General features: G+C 41.3%; 1 protein-coding gene across 1 annotated transcript in view; it reads right to left on the bottom strand.

The window, feature by feature from the left end:
• UTRN (utrophin) overlaps window positions 1-19,526 on the bottom strand; it is a 494,831-nt gene that overhangs the window by 398,388 nt on the left and 76,917 nt on the right. Inside the window, exons 9-15 of the mRNA XM_042456820.1 lie at window positions 16,957-17,160; window positions 13,474-13,655; window positions 10,665-10,815; window positions 8,965-9,084; window positions 8,097-8,198; window positions 4,611-4,718; window positions 2,154-2,333 (exon numbers count right to left, since the gene is read on the bottom strand). Coding sequence (XP_042312754.1) covers window positions 2,154-2,333; window positions 4,611-4,718; window positions 8,097-8,198; window positions 8,965-9,084; window positions 10,665-10,815; window positions 13,474-13,655; window positions 16,957-17,160 — 1,047 coding nt within the window. The remainder of the gene's footprint in view (window positions 1-2,153; window positions 2,334-4,610; window positions 4,719-8,096; window positions 8,199-8,964; window positions 9,085-10,664; window positions 10,816-13,473; window positions 13,656-16,956; window positions 17,161-19,526) is intronic.

The following is a 19,526-nucleotide window of genomic DNA, read 5'->3' on the forward strand; positions in this document are numbered from 1 at the left end:
TCAGGCATGAAAAATGACTTGGAATTACTGGTCAGTGGTCACTCACTCAAGGGGACAAATCTACTATCCTCTCCCACATTTGTTTTAACTCTAGGGTTGGTTTGTTTTTTAAACTTTAGAAGAGTCCCCAACTCTACAAATTAGTATTATATGTAAAGATAACCAACAATGACAGTGGCACCTTCACTTTGTACCTGGCCTAGCCAAAGTCAAGAAATGTTAGAAGTCATTCAGTGAAAATATTTAAACATATTCTTTATTGTTTCCCTCCCTATATAAAGAATCTTAAACTTATTTTAGAGTTATTCTTTATCCTCTCATTCTCAAAAGATCCCAGGATGGGATACATGGTTCCACTTCACCTCTTTTTCTAAAACACTGTGAAGTACGTGACAGATTAGACGATGACCAGCATAAAGTCAAACCTCAGTGTTGTGTTTGGAGACATGAGCACAGAATTTCCCAGTCTAAGCCCAACAAGCTATAACACACCACTTTAGCCTCTAAAAGACATGGTTTTTTTTAGTTGTGATGTTTAGTTGCAATTTTAGTTGCAAGATCTCTTCAAAGTAATTTCAGTCACTACTATATGCACTTTAGTGATAAACTACTCAATGATTAATAGACTGTTGTTGTTGTGTGCATTTAAGTTGTTTCAGATTTGTGGAGACCTTAATGTGTGTGACTTGCCTGAAGTCACCTGGTAGGCTTCCATGGCTGAGTGGAGATTCAAACCCTGGCCTCCAGAGTCACAATTCAATGCTTAAACCACTACACCATGCAGGCTCCTGAACAGACGGTACCATCTACATTTATGCAGCTGCTGAATACACTTGGAAGTCAGATCTTTGGTCTAAAGTCCACCTGACTCAACACTGTCAACTCCAGTGTACAACAGCCTCCCAAAATCTCAGCCAAAGGGACTTTGAAGCCCTGCCAGCAGAGCTCCTTGAACTAGAGATTCAATCTGATGAAAGACAGGGCTAAGGGAGAGCCTAGGATGACATGTGATGTCTTTTAAAATGCTTTTCTTTTAAAATGTCCAACATTTATAGGGTAAGAATTGCCCCAACAGAAATTCAACATTTTAACTGTGCAACACTTTTCACTTAATAGTCAATCTCATGTGCTACAATGAAGTTTTAAGGCTGTGATAGCAAACCTATGGCACGTGTGCCACAGGTGGCATGCAACACCATTTCGCCCGGCACGGGCCAGGGAGAAGGAGGAACAGGCACATGCTCCAGTTATCTCTCTTAGGCAGGTAGAAGCCAGAAAATGGTGCTGGGGACAAGGACACAGGCATGCACCTCTCGCTCCTCCTCCCAGCCTCCTCCCAGCCTTCAGCCACCTCTCCGAGACAGCTGGAGGCTTGGGGAAGGGCAGAGGGAGAAGAAGCCACTGGCACGTGCCAGTGGCTTCTCCCCAGGGGGCAGGGAAATGTCCAAGGGGAGGAGGACCAGGTGCATGTCCACTCCTCCTCCCCTTGGGCCCTTCCTGACTCTCCCTGCCTCCGGAGAGACAACTGGGGTTCAGGAAGGGTCAGGGGAGAGAAGGAACGGATCCGTGCCCATTCTGCCTCCTCCCCACGGGCCCTTCATGACCCCCAGCTGTCTCTCAGAGACAGCTGGAGGTCAGGGGAGGGGAAGGAGGAGGAATAGCAATGGGTGCGTGCTATCACCTCCTCTCCCAGACTGTCCTCAGCTTCTAGCTATATCTCAGAGAAAGCTGGAGGGCGGGGGAGAAGTCTTGCCCCAGAAGCCCCACCTCCAAAGGATGGAAGTCCTGCTTCCGGAGTGTAGAAATCCCGCTCCTGGAGGGCAGAAGTTCCATCCCCAGGTGGCAGAAGTCCCACCCTCAGCACACAGCCCTGCTTCCAGGAGGCAGAAGCCCTGCCCCCAGTACACAGCCCCAAAAAGCTTCACCATCACTGTTTTAAGGGGTTCTTCTGGAACTCTTCAACTTTTCTCTACACCCAGACTCTAGAAATTAAAACAGCAACAACCAATTCATTCCATATTGGCAAAAAGAAATAAAAGATGAAAAGATGAGATTCCAAGTGCTCTCCTAACAGATTTGTTAAGGTCAGTGTTTATGTTTTAGTGAAAAAAATTTGGAAGCTGTAAAAAAAAAAGATAGTATTTTTAGCATACCTGATTAGAGTAATCCTCAAGCTTCTGAACTACGCTGTCCCACCTCTGTGTTAGCTCTTCCAAATCACTATCAATTTTTTTCAGTGCCTTCTTGTTGTTTAAGAGTTGTGTCACGTCCTGGGCCACCTCATTCAGCTGTTCTAATGTCTGGCGTTTCATTCCCATATCTTCTTTCAGAACCTGACAATAAAACAACAGTAGCCATTTATTTCCTTTTAGAGAAATGTATTTTGCACAAACTGCTTAAGTTAAAAAAAATCAATTTTTTAAAAAAAAATTAAGAACTGGAAATAAAGTTACATCATACCATTTAAGTGCTGGGAGACAAAGAAAGAGAAACAAGCATTAATAATAGTTGCATTGGAGGATATTTATCTTACTGCTGTTTGCCTTCAATTCGTTGTTTTTTTTTAATTATTAAATTAAAAACATTCATCCTTCTTACAATATATTCTAATACATAAATCGTTCCATTGCTATAACTTTACTTCATATTACAATTCTCAGGTAGAGTACGCTTGAAAAATATTCCTTATTAAGTTGCTTGAATGAGAGTTTCATTCTTGCAGTTTTTGAAATTTCCCTTCTCATTTCTTTTCCACACACTTATTCTTCCTAGTTCCATTCTTCCCTTATCACTCTTCCCTAGTCTTTCTACACTTTCTCTTCCATCTAGTCCATTTCCTCTCATTCTTCACATTCTTCCACATCCTTTTCATACAACCACATTCCATCTACGACTTTCTTAAGCCCTCAAATCAAATCTGTTCTTCATATCTCTAATTTCTACACACTTCTTTTTTCTTCTTTCATTTCTGACTTATGGCACCCTAAGGCAAAGCTAGCTTTTTCTTGGCAAGATTTGCTCAAAGGAGGTTTGCCATTGACTTCCTCTGAGGCTGAGAGAGTGTGACTTATCCAAGGTCACCCAGTGAGTTTCTGTAGCTGAGTAGAGATTTGAACCCTGGTTTCCCAGTGCCCTAGTCCAACACACAACACACAATACCATGCTGGCTCCCTAATTATCTTATAAAGGTAAAAGGTAAAGGTTTCCCCGTTGATGATGCTGTCTACTCATGTCCAACTATAAGGGGCAGTGCTCATCTGTTACTAAGCCGAAGAGCCACCATTGTCAAACACCACTCTGTGATCATGTGGCCAGCATGACTGCACAGAACATTATTACCTTCCCACCATAGTGGTACCTATTAAATAAATAATAATAAAATTTTTATTTATATGCCGCCCTTCCTCCGATCAGGGCGGCTCACAACATAAAATACAAACAATTCCAATAAAAACATATTTAAAAACAAACCAACAGTAAAGCCCCAAAGCCCAACCTCTTGGCCACGAAAGAGAGGAGGGAGGCCCACAGGATATTTACTCGGGGAATGCCTATTGGAATAGGAAGGTTTTGAGGTCCTTCCTAAATTGGGCCAGGGTGGTGGACGAGCGGAGCTCTGTGGGCAGCGCATTCCAAAGGGCTGGGGCAGCTATGGAGAACGACCTCCAAGTGGTGGAGGCCAACCTAGCCCCAGGCACCTTCAGTAGCTGCTGCCCAGACGTTCTGAGAGTGCGAGGCGGAATGTACGGGGAGAGGCGGTCCTTCAGGTATCCTGGGCCCAAGCCTATTGATCTACTTGCACTTGTACATGCTTTCAAACTGTTAGAACTAGCAGAAGCTGAGACCCGTGACAGGAGCTCACCTTATCACACCGCATTTGGGTCTCAAACTGCCAACCTGCCAATCTTGCAACCATCAGTCGGCATCCCTTGTAGTTATCTTATACCTTTGTTAAAATATTTGTCTCACTAAAAACTGATAAGGGGTTGTCCTGTGTAGCACTTCTATGAAGTAGCTGCTATCATGATTCAGAAAATACAGTGCATAAGCTATGAAGCATTTGGGAGCTTTTCCCAAATGGAAGGGAAAGCTGAGGGTGAAAGCTATAATTGCTTCAGTACCTCAGAAAGATTTTTAACATGACTTGTACATGCAGCAGACTTTAGTTACTACTCTATCACATACTGGAGAAACTCCAATAAATGTACTTTAGTTTTCATCATGTATTTCAGTTTATTTCCTTTTCTGAAAAGGATAATATCCACATAATTGTGTCTTGGCTTGCTGCCATCATGAATGCTTTTGCAAAAGTAACATTTTCACCTTGTACCCTATCTAGCACGTTTTCAGGAGCTGACCAGTCACTTGTCCTTCAAAACAAAAGAGCCGAGTGTCTTACAATTTTCACACCACATTCTTCAGCTGTGGATACAACCCAAGAGAATTCTTCCACATCTTCAGAAAGTAATTTAAGAACTTGCTGGACCATGAAATTAGTACAAGGATAGGACAAGGATGATCCTCCAGCACCATAGAGATGGCAAGTTGGCACCAAGACAAACATTTAAGATTACAGAGCTGTCTTAGAATGCAAAGCAAGTAATACTCACTGCCAGCTTTCGAACATTCACACCAAGCTCTTTTTGATCTTTGAAGTTGCTGGTTTGTACTTTGTTCAAAGCCTCCTCTTTTTCAATTAGCCAGGCCTTCAATAAGCTCTGCACAGGAGGAATTAAGCATACCGCAGAAATATTTACACATTTTGTTAATCACTACCATCCCAATGCAACATTAATTTCAACAGTACTTTGGCATTACATCAGTGTTTTAGTCTGTCTTGTTGTCCTTAGTTACAGTAAAGCTTATCTTCTATTTCCCATCACAGTAGGTGCCATGCAACTTATAGGAGCAGTTCTGTAGAAGTAACTTAGTGGGATGAACTTTGCATGCTCTGTTGCTAAAAATTCATAAGCTAATATACTGGATTTAAAACTGCAAAAAAAAAAAGCATCAGTTTGTGAAACTGTAAACTCATTTCACAATCAGTGGACCATTGGTATCTGGATTTTAATGTAAAGCAAAATTATTCCTTGAAACAAATAGATGAGAAAAAAGTTTAGACATAGTAAAGAAAGGGGCTAAACAGACCAGTGTTTAACGCCAGCCTTGGAGCAGAGTGGGAGTGTGGCGTCTGCATGCCCTACTGCCCAACACCACCCCGATGCTGGTGTCAAGCTGTATCCCTGACTGTATGGTGGGGGGGGCGTCATGGCGCTCCTTTGGCACAGTGTTTAGACACGCTGTGCCAAAGGAGCACCGAAAAGCCAACGCTAAAAGGAGTGGCACTTTTCCATTCTTTTTAGCCCCAGCAAAGTGCTGGATTAGGATCACAGCATGTGGTTGCTATGGCTCCGATCCAGCACTGGAAGGGGCAGTGCGGAGCCACTCCTCTGTAGAGCCCCAAAATGACTGCTACTATTAACATAAGATTATGAAGACAGAAAGGTAACAGGCCTTTGCAACTTCATATTAACAGTGTATTTGCTAGGAACAATTATATGAGAATAAATACAGGAAGCTACACTATGTCTAGCTGCTTTGGGTCCAGCTGTGTTGCTGCAGATATCTGCAAATGCCATTGTATCTTCAGCTAATGTTCAGTATTCTGCTGAACAGTTACAAATGCAGAATCCAGAGTTGTGTACTTATTACTGTTTTGCATTCAGGGACTATGTTGGGACTGTGAAAATCCCCCAAACTCCACTTATTAGGAAGAAGATGCTGAGAATGAGTGGGGTTTGTTCCCTGTGGGTTGGGAATCAGCTGGCTGATGGTCCCACCCCAACCCCTTGTGTGAGTGATCTCCAGCACCAGGAGAACTGCAGCAGCAATGCTGCTTCTTCCTGTCACACTGAAATGTGCTCACAAGAGGGGTGAAAATATCAGTTAGCTGCTTCCCAATCAACAGAGAAATTTAAAAAAAAACATTGATTGCAATGGTTGTTTCTCAGTAAGTGACGATTGAGGGGATCAGGATGGGATTCACTGTGTAGAACCATGTGATAATGGCCCCTCCCATGTATGGGCTTAGGCTGCCTTCTTCCAAGGTAACAAAGGGCTAAATGATGTGAAGAGGTCAAATTACATTTTAATGAGGCTCAGCGTCAAAGGTAATGAGAGAGCAATTGTCCGATGCTGGCAAAACATCAGGAAGAAACTCTTCTAGAACATGGCCACATAGCCCAAAAAACCCACAAAAAACAATTGTCCAATGTGATTACTAGTGGACAGATGTGTGACATTTCATGATCCTTCTCAGCAGAGGTTATAAAAAGCCTGAGAAAGGACCATGTGGCAAATCCTAATAAAGAAAGCTTGGGGCTGAACCGCCTGTCCCTTTGGGGAAGCTGGTTTAGGCTGGACAAAGGAGCCCAGACTCTTAGTTAACCCATGATCATCAAGGACTAGAAATCCCATCTGATCTGTGAGTAGAATAACAGAATGTATTAGCTAGGGGCTTTTATTACTTCTCCTGTCTTGGCTGAAATGTTCTAATATATCTGTAACTTGTAACTTCTAATCTTGTGTCTGAATGACAGGTGCTACTTCACATAAAGAGGTATCCTTTTGCAGTGGAGATTTCTTACTTAGAATAAAATCCTTTTCCTTTAAAAGTACTTCTATCCCTTACACTCTTCTTTCACATGCCTCTGCTCGATCTAGTCCCTTCACTAGGGCTTGGGGAGGGAAAGAAACATCTCTGAATAATCAGGGGTGAGAATTACCAGTGGAATCTCAGCAGCATCCCACTGTGTTGCTATAAAATAATTGGGTGGTGACAGATAGGTAGGTGTTTTCTGGAGGCCCCACTCTGCTCAACAGAAGCAGGAAGAAGGGACCTTATTATCCCTAGTATACCATACAGAGCTCACGGTCATAATTGTGGGGGTTAGTTTTCGGTCTCTGTTCCCAGCTATCTCATAAGAAGGCAGTGTTCACAGTATTTGATCTGAGGGTACACCCCCACCTGTAATTTGGCACCATAAATTATTTTTCATGGCTAGTCACAACAAAGCCATGCTTTAGCCTCATACCCTACACGCAGGAGGAATCAGTGCTTACATGGGCCACAGCACGTATAAGGGGTGACTACTGGAGTCACTCCTCTATACATGTTACAGACAGTAATTCTGTGGAGCCTCCTACAGATGTTAGTGGGGGCAGGCAAGGATACAACATGGCCATACAAATTAGCATGTGGGCACAGGTAGATTGGGAAGATACAGTTCCTTAGTACCAACCCTCTGGCTTCTTGTGTAAAAGACAGGAAAGATTACAATATGGCCTGAGTCAAATGTCTTTAAAAAAAAAAAACAGAAGCAAACGCAACAGAAATTTATTTCTGAGAAAGAAATTTACTTCCTTGCCAAGATTTCTTGAAGGCACAAAGCTAGAACATTGATTGGTCTGATTTCTCTGTTAAGAAAATGAACTGTATTCTAATCACTTCTAGATTAGGCATCAGGAAAGTACAGTGCATGGGCCACTGAGCTGCACTTCTTCACCCCCCTAAGGACTCTCCAGAGACTCTCAATCTTTACTCAAACACCTAAAAATAGGCCAAAACTGATTGAAAACCTGATGGTTTCACCCCCCAGGCCCCAAAACCAGCACTCTCCTTAATTCAAAAAATGTAAACACTGACCAGAAAACACCAAAGAAGGTATCCAGAAGTGAGTCATATCACTTCCTGAGCACCCAGGACACACAGCAAAAGTGGGGTCCCAACCCTCATGCTCATCCTGCTCTAGGTGTAATCCCACTTGACTATGAGCAATAAGCTACAGCAAGGTAGGCCATTTTAAAAAATAAAAAAGTCTTAAGAAATTTACTTCAAAAACACATGTCAGCAATATATACTGGGTAACAGCCAAATTATAAGAAATTTAATGAGATTTTTTAATACCTCTGGCTGAAAATACCAGCAAGTTTTGATAATTAATTTCTTTTCTTAAAAAAAATCCTAGTTAAATAATAATATATCTCTTGATAGACTTGAACAGTAAAAGACATTTATTAAATAAAATAAATTTAACCTGCTCTTCCAACAATTCCTGCCATAAGATATTAATCTCTTGTAGTTTGAGCCACCGTTCTTCAGTCCAGCGACAAACTGCTGTCCAACGTTCACCGAGCCTCTGGAAGATACAAAATGATCTTGTTTATTCCCCACAAAAGCAGGTGGAAAATCAAATATATAGAAGCATAACTATCCTAACTAATGTTATCTTACATCTTAACATATAGTCTTTTGGGTTCATTTAAGGTGAGGAACAAATTTTTAAAAAGAGAAATACACAAATGCAGTGGTATTCTTGGAGAGAACTATAAAGTCCCTGTCTAGGACAAAGGGCATAATTCTGGGTTAGACGCTCACATTTAAGTGCCTTGATATACTGTATTTTTGGATATACTATACAGTCCACAAATCAGATAAAGCAAGATCTGATTCCTTAATACAATGGCTTTCAAAATTAGAGGTAATATTTGCCAATGGTGAAGATGCAGGACTTAGGAGACCATGCTCCCTCTACTATACCAGTAAACAATGTTTATTGCAGTATTTGAAATAATTTATTGAAATAATCTACATGATTCATTTATGACAACAACATGTCTACAAAGAATCTCATTCTGTTCACAACAAGCATTCACCTAAATAAATCTGTTCAGAGTATGTGAAAGGTGAAAAAAATAGAAGGAAACAAAAAAAAAATCCAAGCTAATAGCAATCCTTGAAATACCATAGGAAGAGAGAAAACACAGTTAAAGAGATTGATAGTTGAGATGTTTCCATTGAAATTAAACTTCTATTAGCCATTAAACAACATCAATAGCAATACTAATTACACCAATAAAAACTTAGAGAGCAGAATAGTAGAAAAAATGGTAACTTTCACCCACCTGTAGTTGTTCCTCTAGGACAGCTGTTGCACTCTCCCCACTGTTTTCATCAACAATGACGACCATGTGAGTCAAAGAGTTTACTTTAACCTGCTCTGCTTCAAGATCATTTTGTAGCCCCTGAAAGTTATAACAGTCAGAAATGATACTGTAGATTTCTTGTTTATTTTACCCACTATTTGTGTGTGTGTGTTTTCTTCCAGCAAATATTCCAGCAAATAAATAAGTCAAGAGAGTTTGGCCATAACCTTTATAACCACACTCCCCATATACATCTAGTGGCAACTGGAGGGGCAATACTCCTTACAACATGATGTGTGGTAATTATACTATTCCTCTGGCCAATATTTGATTAGGGACAAGTAGACAGAAGCCAAATTCATCTCCCTTGGGAGTATGGCAAGCTGGAAGCAACTGTGCTGTTTCACCTACTTGATTATAATACATAATAAAATAGGATGGCAAAATGTGCCAAAATGTCCAATCAATTAAAATTACTGATGGTTTGGAGATAATGCATATATGCCATTTTGAATGACTACAGTCCCCCCTCCATATTCACGGGGGTTAGGGGAATGAGACCCCCGCGATTATGGAAAAATCACAAATAACTCCACCCCCCACTTAGAAGCCAGTTAAAGGAAACGGTGGACAGGTGAAGAGGAGCAGGAGTCCGTGCTCCTTTTTCCCCACCCTCTTGTCCCTTTAACTGACTCCCTGCCCCTTTACCAGCCCGATCACATTTTTCCCCAGGGGGCAATCAGGCAAGGAAAAGGAAGAGGAGCCTCCATCCCCCCAAGTCTCTTTCCCCAGCTGGATCTTTGCCTGGGCTGCTGAGGCAGCAGTCCAGCTAGGAAGAAGTCCGGGGAGGATGGATCCTCCTCCTCCCTCTGCCTGCTCAATCACACCTTGGACAGCCCAGGGAGCGATGGGGCAGGCAAAGGGTCCCGGGAGGATGGGGGCTCCGCCTACCTTTCCCAGCCAAGCCACTGATTGGCCAGCCAGGAAGAAACAAATTTGGTTCCTGAGCTTTTTTTCCTGAGGAGAAAAGGCCAGGAGGGAGGGGGAGGAGGAATGCCTGGACAAGCAGCTTGACCTCGCAAATAATCAAAACCGTGAGTCTCAAGACCACAAATTTGGAGGGCCAACTGTACTCTCAAGCCTGCCTCCAGCCAGAGTGAAACAGTCAGGCATGGCCTCTATCCGTCCCTCTGCATTTCACATATTTAAATATTTTAATCAATACCACTTTAACTTTTATGTGTATCCTCACAACTGACAACACTCTCACTCTCCAAAGCTAGCCCAGAGAAGATGCTTGCTCGGAGCTCAGAAATTTGCCCTCTGGTCACATTTCAAGTATTATGAAGAGGCAGTTTCCTTCCAACAGAAACACTTCCTCGAAGGAAGAAGCATGCATCCATAACATGCTTCCAACTCCATAACATCATGCAAGATGAGTGTATGAAAAGTCTCATTAGTTGTATCAATATACTTTAGCAAGAGGTCTTTCCAAACAAATTAATAAGTACAGTATCACTGCAACAGCATGATTCCTCAGCACTCGGAGAGGCCTGATTCTTATTTTAAAAGACATGTTTCTATTTTATCAATTCCATTACAGTTGTAAGTATGAAACTTGGCCTTTTAGAGTGTTTTTTCCTCCATATTGTATATGTTACATGAAGTAGTAAAAGTACTTTATGTTCATCCATCTGCTGCTGAAAGGCCTCCAAGTCTCCCACGAAGCCCTGAGATTCCATCTTTTGAATGCGCTCTTCTGTCTCAGTCAACCAGTCAGACAGCTGCCGCAATTGCTTCTTCTGTAGTTCCATCAATACATCATGGAGGCTGCAGATACCAAAAATACAATGTGAATTCTGGTAGTGCTGTAATAAATAAATAAAATATTCTTAAAAGGAACCAGGCAATAAAATAGCAGTGCAATCCTATGTAAATTTACACAAATTCTACTGTCTTCAATAAGGCTTCAACATACATGGATTGTCATTTGTCAGCAGGCCTATAGGCTAGCCCAAGAAAAGTCAGTGGGACTTACTTCTGGGTAAATATGCTAAGTATGTAAATGTATAAGCCAAAGGAAAATAACTGACATAACTAAACCTCACTGAACTCAGTGAAGCCTGCATTTGAACTATCATAACTATGGCTGCATCCACACTGTTGAAATAATCCAGTTTGACACCACTTTATTGCCTTGGCTTAGTGCTATGGAATTCTGGGAAATTTAGTTTTGTGAGGCATTTAGCCTTCTCTGTCAGAGAGCACTGGTACCACAATCAATTGCAATTCCCAGAATTCCATGTCCTTGAGCCATAGCAGTTAAAGTGGTGTCAAACTGGATTATTTCTGCACTGCAGATGCAGCCTAGGATTGCACTGGATTTCTCTGAATGAAATCCATCAGTGTCTGTGCCATCACAGAATAGGTATAGCTGGCAGCATCAATAATCACTCCCCCTCCCTGCAAAAAATGCAAATCTCCTCCCCAAAGTCAAAGAACTATCCAGAACAGATTTGGTGATGGTGTAGAGCAGGCATCGGCAACCTGCGGCCCGTGGGCGCATCCGGCCCACGAAGCCTCTAGGACTGGCCCGCGCTCGCCCCTGCCGCCGATTGCGCCGCTGATTGGCGCCGCTCCGGCCGCCATTTTGTTTTTTAAAATGGCGGCGCCCCTCTAGGAGGCCCAGGGCGCTTGCTGCAGCCCTGTTCCGGGGCTGCAGGGCCGCGCCAGCCCTCCGAATGGGCTCCGCCCTCCTCCCTTCTCTCTCTGCCCTTCGCCCTCCTGGCTCCGTTTTCCTAGCTCTGCCCTCCTCTCTCCGCCTCCCTCTATGAATAGAAGAGTGTGGAGGGGAGGGAAAGGAGGAGGCGGCAGAGAAAAGGAAAGCGAAAGTAAGAGAGCCAGCCAGCCAGCCGGAGCGAGCCACTGAAGAGGTTGGTTGGTGCATGTATTTTCCTCTGCTTGGTGACTGTGATTTACTCTCTCTTGGTATCTTTGCAAAAAAAAAACCCTCCCGTGCTCCTTTGGGCATGCTTTGATTCTGATTTCCTGCATGGCAGGGGGTTGGACTGGATGGCCCTTGGGGTCTCTTCCAACTCTATGACTCTATGAGGAGAGAGGGAGAGAGAGAAAGGGTGGAGTAAGAGGGAGGGAGGAAGGAAGGGAGAGAAAGAGAGGGAAGAGAGAGAAAGAGAGAGAGAACCACAGCCTGAGCCACTGAGCCAGGTGAGAGGTTTGTTCATTGGGGGAGGGGGGTTATACTACCTGTGCCTTTGTGTTTTGAGACAGTGGCATGCATTTTTTGCTGTTTTGTGGCCTTGCCTAGTAGCTTCCATCCTTGCAAATATTGCTATTATTATTATTGTTATCCCTTGGTATTCTCTTTGCAAAATCCTCCCACATGGACTTGCTTGCACTTTTCTGGGTTCAGACAGTGGCATGCATTTTTTGCTGTTTTGTGGCCTTGCCTAGTCGCTTCTTGCAAATATTGTTATTATTATGCAGCTCCGCCCCCGGAGGGTGGAAACTCCACCCCTGACATGTGGCCCCGCCTCCAGATAGTGGAAGCTCCGCCCTGGCATGCAGCTCCGCCCCAGAGGGTGGAAGCTCCACCCCCATGTACAGCTCTGCCCCCGGAAGGTGGAAGCTCCACCCCCGGCTTCGGCCCCCCAGTTGTCTGAGGGACAGCAACCCGGCCCCCGGCTCAAAAAGGTTGCCTACCCCTGGTGTAGAGAAAGGAGGTGAAGGGGAAGCCCCACTGGGTGATCAGACAATCACTTGCAGAACACTGGATGGAATGCTATGGTTTTTAAAAGTATAGATTAACTGAAGCCCATTTTAAAACAATTTTTGTTTACATTTCTTTAAATTCTTCTAAATCAACAGGTACTGTTCCAGTGCAAGTTCTTTTCAGGGGGTAATATGGAAATATTTAAATTTCAAATTATCAAACAGGGTTGTGAAAGAATTGTCTTCCATAATGAATTATCTAATAACCAGGAACTTAACTCCCTTTCAGCTCCTCCGTCTAATTTATGTAGTTTGGCTGTGGCGGTTAAACCATACTGCATGCAATGCTGCACCTCATCTTCTCCATTCTCTTTGTGGTACACTGCGGTCTGAAATATATGGCTAATATGAAGAGAATGCTAACTCCATGCCAGGAATTTGACACTGTTCTGGCCTGCTTGGCTATGTTCCTATATCCCCAACACACGTGTGTGTGTGCTTGTATTTTCTTATCCCATTATTGTTACTGGCATCAGTTTCCAGCTTGGAAGACAGACAACTGAGACATGACATGAGATTCAACTGATAACTCAGAGGACTGCAGCGGAAGAAAAAAGCACTAAATAGGATAGTGTCTTGAATAATTCTATAAGATATGAAGTTCATTACGGAAAAAACTCTTCACTTGGTAGTAGGGGAAACCAATATGGAACATTATAACAGGGAAAGTAATCTATGTGTGTTCAGAGTGCCACTTACTGTGACTGTCGATCCATACTTTCCACTCTGAGAGCCTCCCATCTAGAATTCAGCAAGGTCATCTGTTCTTGGATTTCACTTTCTTCCTCCTCTGATAGATTGCCCTGGGCAATCAGCTGGTTGCCAGCTTGAAGCACACTGCCCACGCTACTTTGGTGTGCAGTCAATTCCATCATAAAAGCCTAGAAAAAGTTCAAGCACTCAGATCAATGTGATCTGTGACCATGAATAATTTTAATAACAACATGGCTTTTGCAAGCATTTTAGTAAACAGATAAATTTACACTACAACAAAATAAGCTTGGATACTCAAAGGCACAAAATGCCAAAGTGTTCCCAGGCTCACATCAGAAAACTTTACTAAAATATCAAATCCCTTATTTATAAAATAACAACAGTGCAGTTAGTTGTCCGTAAGAGACCACGCCTCGGGCTCCTACTTTATCAATGGCAGCTGCAAACACTGAATGGCAAAATACTTTTGAAGCTATGAGCCAGACCAGACATGACATTAATCACATAATTAGCCCCTGCATGCTTGTGTTTCTTTACAAATGAGCAACTGTGTTGGTTTGATCCACACCAGAACCCTACCAAGGATAAACCAGGCTCCCAATCCACACTAGAACCTTTCTCCTGAAGTTGCTATTTGCCCCAGGTGGACAGCTTCCATCACTAAATATCAGCATACGTTTTGGGTCAAACATCAGCAATAGTCAGGGCATATGATTCAAACTGGGAGAATAGTGAGAGGAGCAAAGGTGAAAAGCTCCTCTTCCCTAAAGTGCTGTCTGTATTCAGATCAAGCCAACACTACCACTCCTGTACCACAACTGCTCTTTATGTAAAGAACAAACAAACACACAAGTATGTACCAATGATTGCCATTCTGCTTTTTTATTGTGAATACCTAACATATGCATCTAATATTTGAATTCTTGAATCTTGAATTCTGCTAGTGTTGTGTGTTATTTGGACACTGTGGTCATGTCTACAAATTATGAACACAGAACAAAAAGGATATTAAGTGGAAGCCACATTGGCCATCTTCCATACTGTGGACATATTTTGAAAACAGCAAATAATGAATGAAGTAAGGCCTTTCCAAAGATATATGTGCAAGACTCTTTTTTTTTAAAAAAAATCTTCTGACAACTATAACATGGGATCACCCATGCATCTGGGGAAACAAGTCTACAAAAGCTCATGGTATCAACTTCTCTCTTTTAGTTAGTCTCAAAAGTGCTGCAAGATCCCTTTGCATACTGATTTTCCAGGCGAACACTGCTATGTCTTTGAGCTATAATTTATGTTGTAGGAAGACAAACAATGAAATTCTGGCTTTTAACAAACATGACAAAATTACATAGACATGCAATTTTAGTAGGCATCCATTTTAAAGCTTCACAAATGCAATATATATTTTGTGATCTCCCTGTATGATCCCATGGACTCTGTTCTTAATGTAACAGAGTTTCCAGCAGCCAACACACAACATAATAGCCTATATCAAATTTTATGTAATGTTGAACCCACATCAGAGACAAAGAAAGGAAGAAAGAAAGAAAGAAAGAAAGAAAGAAAGAAAGAAAGAATACACAAGGTATGACTGCCATTGAATCCACTGAATTCTTTATTGTGTCACTGGAGGTTGCTCACTATGTATATAGAAATAGATCTTCAATTTTTAAAAGTTTAGTAAACACAAATCCATAATTTATGTTGCTAATCCATAAATCAGTGAGTCAACCATTAAAAATAAATCATAAAAAGGATCAAATTCAAAAATTAGCTCACATATCCCTAAGCACAGTAGGTTTAATGCCATCCTTAAATAGTCTTTTTCTACACCTAGAACCTGTAATTCACTAAGCCAAACACAGCTTACAAGTCACAGATCTGTAACCTGACAGGTGTCTGGCACAGAGAGAAATTTTTGCAGTCTTAGGCAGGCAGACAGATAAGATCTTGATCAAAACCCTGTCAGTCCATTGTTTTATTGCTGGCAGACTGAGCTTGGCTTAATGGGTCAATAGTTCTGCAGGTTTATCTAAAATGTGCATAAAAACTAGGATAGTCAATTAAATTGTAAGAGTTTTAATATCTTGATTAAATCTACATGAGCTTCCATATGAATAAAACAACAGTCCTAAAGGAGAGAAAAGCACTCTTTGTTTTTAGATAACGGATAAATGTGTCATAACAGACTCTGTCTCAGAAGATGCACTCCCTCCTAATGTGAAAAAAACTGAGAATAACAGTCTTGAGGGGATACTGTCCATCTACTACCACCATCATCACCACCACCGCCACCATTAGTATTGTTACTGCAACACTCTGAAGGCACCAAATCCCTTCTTATCTTGGAAGCTAAGCAAGGTCATCCCTAGTTAGTATTTGGATGGGAGACTGCCAACTAATATCAGGTGCTGTAGGCTATATTTTAGAGGAAGGAACTAGAAAAACTACATATAAGTATTCCTTTCCAAAGAAAATCCTATGAAATTCATGAGACTGACATATGACAAGTAACTTGAAGGCACATACACGCACACACTTGTTATGGAATCTCATAGTGACCTACAAATAAAATCAGTTTGAACAGTTTAAAACAAACAAAAAATAAAAGCGTACTAACTAAGGGGCTGTACAAACAGCACCTAAGTGGGGGCATGCAGCTGCACCTTTACTGGCCTGATCAGGGCCGCGGCAACCGCACGCCATGGCCCTGATCTGGCCTCAGGGGGGCGAAAAAAGGAGCCAAAAAATGCAGCTCCTTTTTGTGCCCTCTAAAAAGTGTCACAGCTGTGGTGGCGTGACTTTGTGATGCCCTTTTGGCGTTGCATCATCTAGATGCAACACTTGGGTTGTGCCATGATGCCGCACACCGTCTAGAACAGTGTGCAATGTCATGGCGTTACGGGGTGGAGTCACAGCGTTGAGCATGCGGATGCTCTGCCGTGACTCCATCCACAGGCCAGCAATTTGTGCCCATCTGTACCAGGCCTCACTTAACAAGCTGAAACAGCTTTAAATAGTTCAAAACCATACCACTGTGCATTTTGTAAGAACTCAATCAGGCCACAAATACTTTAATAAAAAGCTTGTTTTAACCTGGCAGCAAACTGAGGTCAAGATCATCAGCAATTAGGCATTCAAGGGGATGGCATTCCACAAACAAGGCTCTGCAGTGGAGAAGCCCCTCCATCCATGTCCTCCCAAACAGTATTGTTCCCACTAGTGGGAACACAGTAAGTTTCCTTCATGTATTAGAATCCCAGGTTCAATATTATCCAAATATTTGACTCCTGAGGAAATTCACATCCTAGACAGCTATCTAGCCTTTGTAGTGAAGGAGTTTTCTACCTATGCCTGCTTAAACTAGGAGGGGAAGGAGAGACAGATTTAAAACTGATTAATCAATTAATCAATTGGACCTTAATACAACCATACTGAACATCTGCTACCTCATTCCCAACCTACTTCATGTGTAGCAAATTGTTCCTTGACTTCTTCAACATTGTCAGATATATCTTCTTGCTCTTGGAATGTATCTTCAGCAGAGAGAAGCCATGTGAGAACTTCTTCCAGAGCTACTTGGTAGCTATCCAAGTCCATATCCACCTCTGTCACGGTGCTGGGGGTTTCTGCTCTTGAACCCCCATAGTCCTCTTCTGATGTGGAACTCTGAAAAGTAGAATAATCAAACTGAGAACCACTTCTATTAATATTTAGAACACTTGAAATTTTAATTTTAGGGCACTTTTTCTAACCAGTCTAATATAAAGTAAGATGTTTGCTTGTGCCATTAAAAAATGAATTCACACACACACCAGTCCATGCATTCAACATTACTGCACTTCAAAAGGAACAATCAGCAACTGCAAAAAAATGTATTTCTGAAAGTCTTAAATACCTAAATATTCAAGATAAGGACCAAAACAGATGTTCTATGAACTTCTACACACACCCCATCTCCAGGTTTTCTATATAAAGCAGGTGGCTTCACAGCAGTTTTTCTCTCAAAGATTAAAAAATACAGACACCATATTCATGCTCAGGGGCAACTGGTGAGCAGGCATAATTGTAAGCAAATGGATAGAGAAGCTTGAAATAAATAGACCTCTCAACCCAACCACTCCAAAATTACTTGCAGCTGCCTTATTTTGCTTTTAAAAAGCCCTCAGAGCAAAGAAACATTGGGCTCTGCCTTAAGACCGTTATCTACCTTGCCAATCATGATAAAAAAGCATTGGCACTGGCCACCTAAAGTACAAGTTTTATTTGCTATTATTTATTAAATACCCAAGCCTATTGTCATAACAAAATTAAATAAGAATAGGCCATGCATACAGGTTTATCAACTAAAGTTTATCTTCTCAACCCAATGAGGTTGCTGTAGACTCTGTTTAGAATATTTACTATTTATTTACTATTATATTTATTTATTAAAATGTAATATTTTCATTTATTTTTGAAAATGTTTAATAATCATTTTAAAATATTAAATAAAAGATAATAATATTTATTATATTTATTTAATAAAAGAATGATTCTCCAACCCCAAAAAAGAACTTAATAAAAGTTTTTGGTAGCAAGGCTGAAGTACTTTGTGCTCCAGTTAGTCCTCAACAATTGTCCTGTTTCCCTGTAGTGTTTCATTCCCTCTCCCATAAACCTTTTCAATTTTTTTTTAAAAAATGCTGAATCTACTAAACTATCAGTATACTATTTACATCCATTAAAACCAATGGGAAAGTAAACTATGAAAATAGCTACACTTTTTAGCTTCCAGGCACAATACAAAGTGTTGGTTATTACCTATAAAGCCCTATATGGCCTGGGCCCAAGTTACTTAAGGGAACGCCTCTCCCTACATAATCCGCCCCACACTCTCAGAACATCAGGAACAAAAATATTAGAACATCCTAAAACCAGGTTGAAAACTACCTCTTGTAGAACATTTTCTGCGATGGCACCCAGACTTTGGAATAACTTGCCAGCAGAGATCCATCTTATTACTTCCTTGGAAGCCTTTAAAAAGGCATTGAAGACAGATCTCTTCTGGTGGGCCTATCCAACTGATCTCCTCTAATTTGATTTTGAATAATATCTTACTACGATGACTCGATCCTTATGTTTGTGAGCAATACTGTAACAACCCCTCTCTTTTTAATCTCTTCTTTTGATTAATGTATTTTGAATTATATGTACTTTATGATGTTTTTACTTGTTGTAATCCTGCTTCGATTCAAATGGAGAAGAGGGAAATATAAATACATTATTATTATTATTATTATTATTATTATTATTATTATTATTACTACTACTACTATTATAAATTGTGGTCCACTCTATCCCAGCAACTTCTCAAAATATAGTATAGAAAATGGTTAATAATTCTGTTAGTATCATACATTGTGATGTGAATCCTATTAGCCCAATTAGAGTAGACCCTCTGAATCAATTGGATTTACCTAAATGTTCACTCACTATACAACAAATTCAACAGAACTGATACAAAGGTTCTACTCTATCTAGGATTAGCTAACAAAATTCAAGCCTTTCATTTTTTGTGGTGATGCCACTCAGCAACACTAGATATTCCTGTGAATGTAAAAATAAATACATCAAATACAAACTACTGCAACATATCACAGAAGTACGTTTTCCTAAAAAGAACAGATATGTTCTCGAAAGTGCTACCACGATAATGGAGGAATCTCAAAGTGTACAACATGAATTTCTCATACTGGAAGAAGCACTTTATTAGCCCTAATGGTGTATACTTGAGCCACTCTATAACTATGATACTAGTATTTTGCTTAGGTTTTTTCCCCCCTGCTTTTTTCTCTCCTGATAAAAGACAAGCTTTTCACCAGTGCATCTTTCTTGTTTTCCCTTCCATGATTTGGTGATAATCTAATAAGCAAGTTGTTCACTTTAGTATCATCTAGAACAGGGGTAGGCTGGGGCCGGTCCCAAGGCCTTGCTGGGCTGCATCCGGCCCACGGGCCGCAGATTGCCTACCCCTGATCTAGAAGCAAGGGAGA

The sequence above is a fragment of the Sceloporus undulatus genome, chromosome 1, assembly GCF_019175285.1.
Source record: "Sceloporus undulatus isolate JIND9_A2432 ecotype Alabama chromosome 1, SceUnd_v1.1, whole genome shotgun sequence".
Lineage (NCBI taxonomy): Eukaryota > Metazoa > Chordata > Lepidosauria > Squamata > Phrynosomatidae > Sceloporus > Sceloporus undulatus.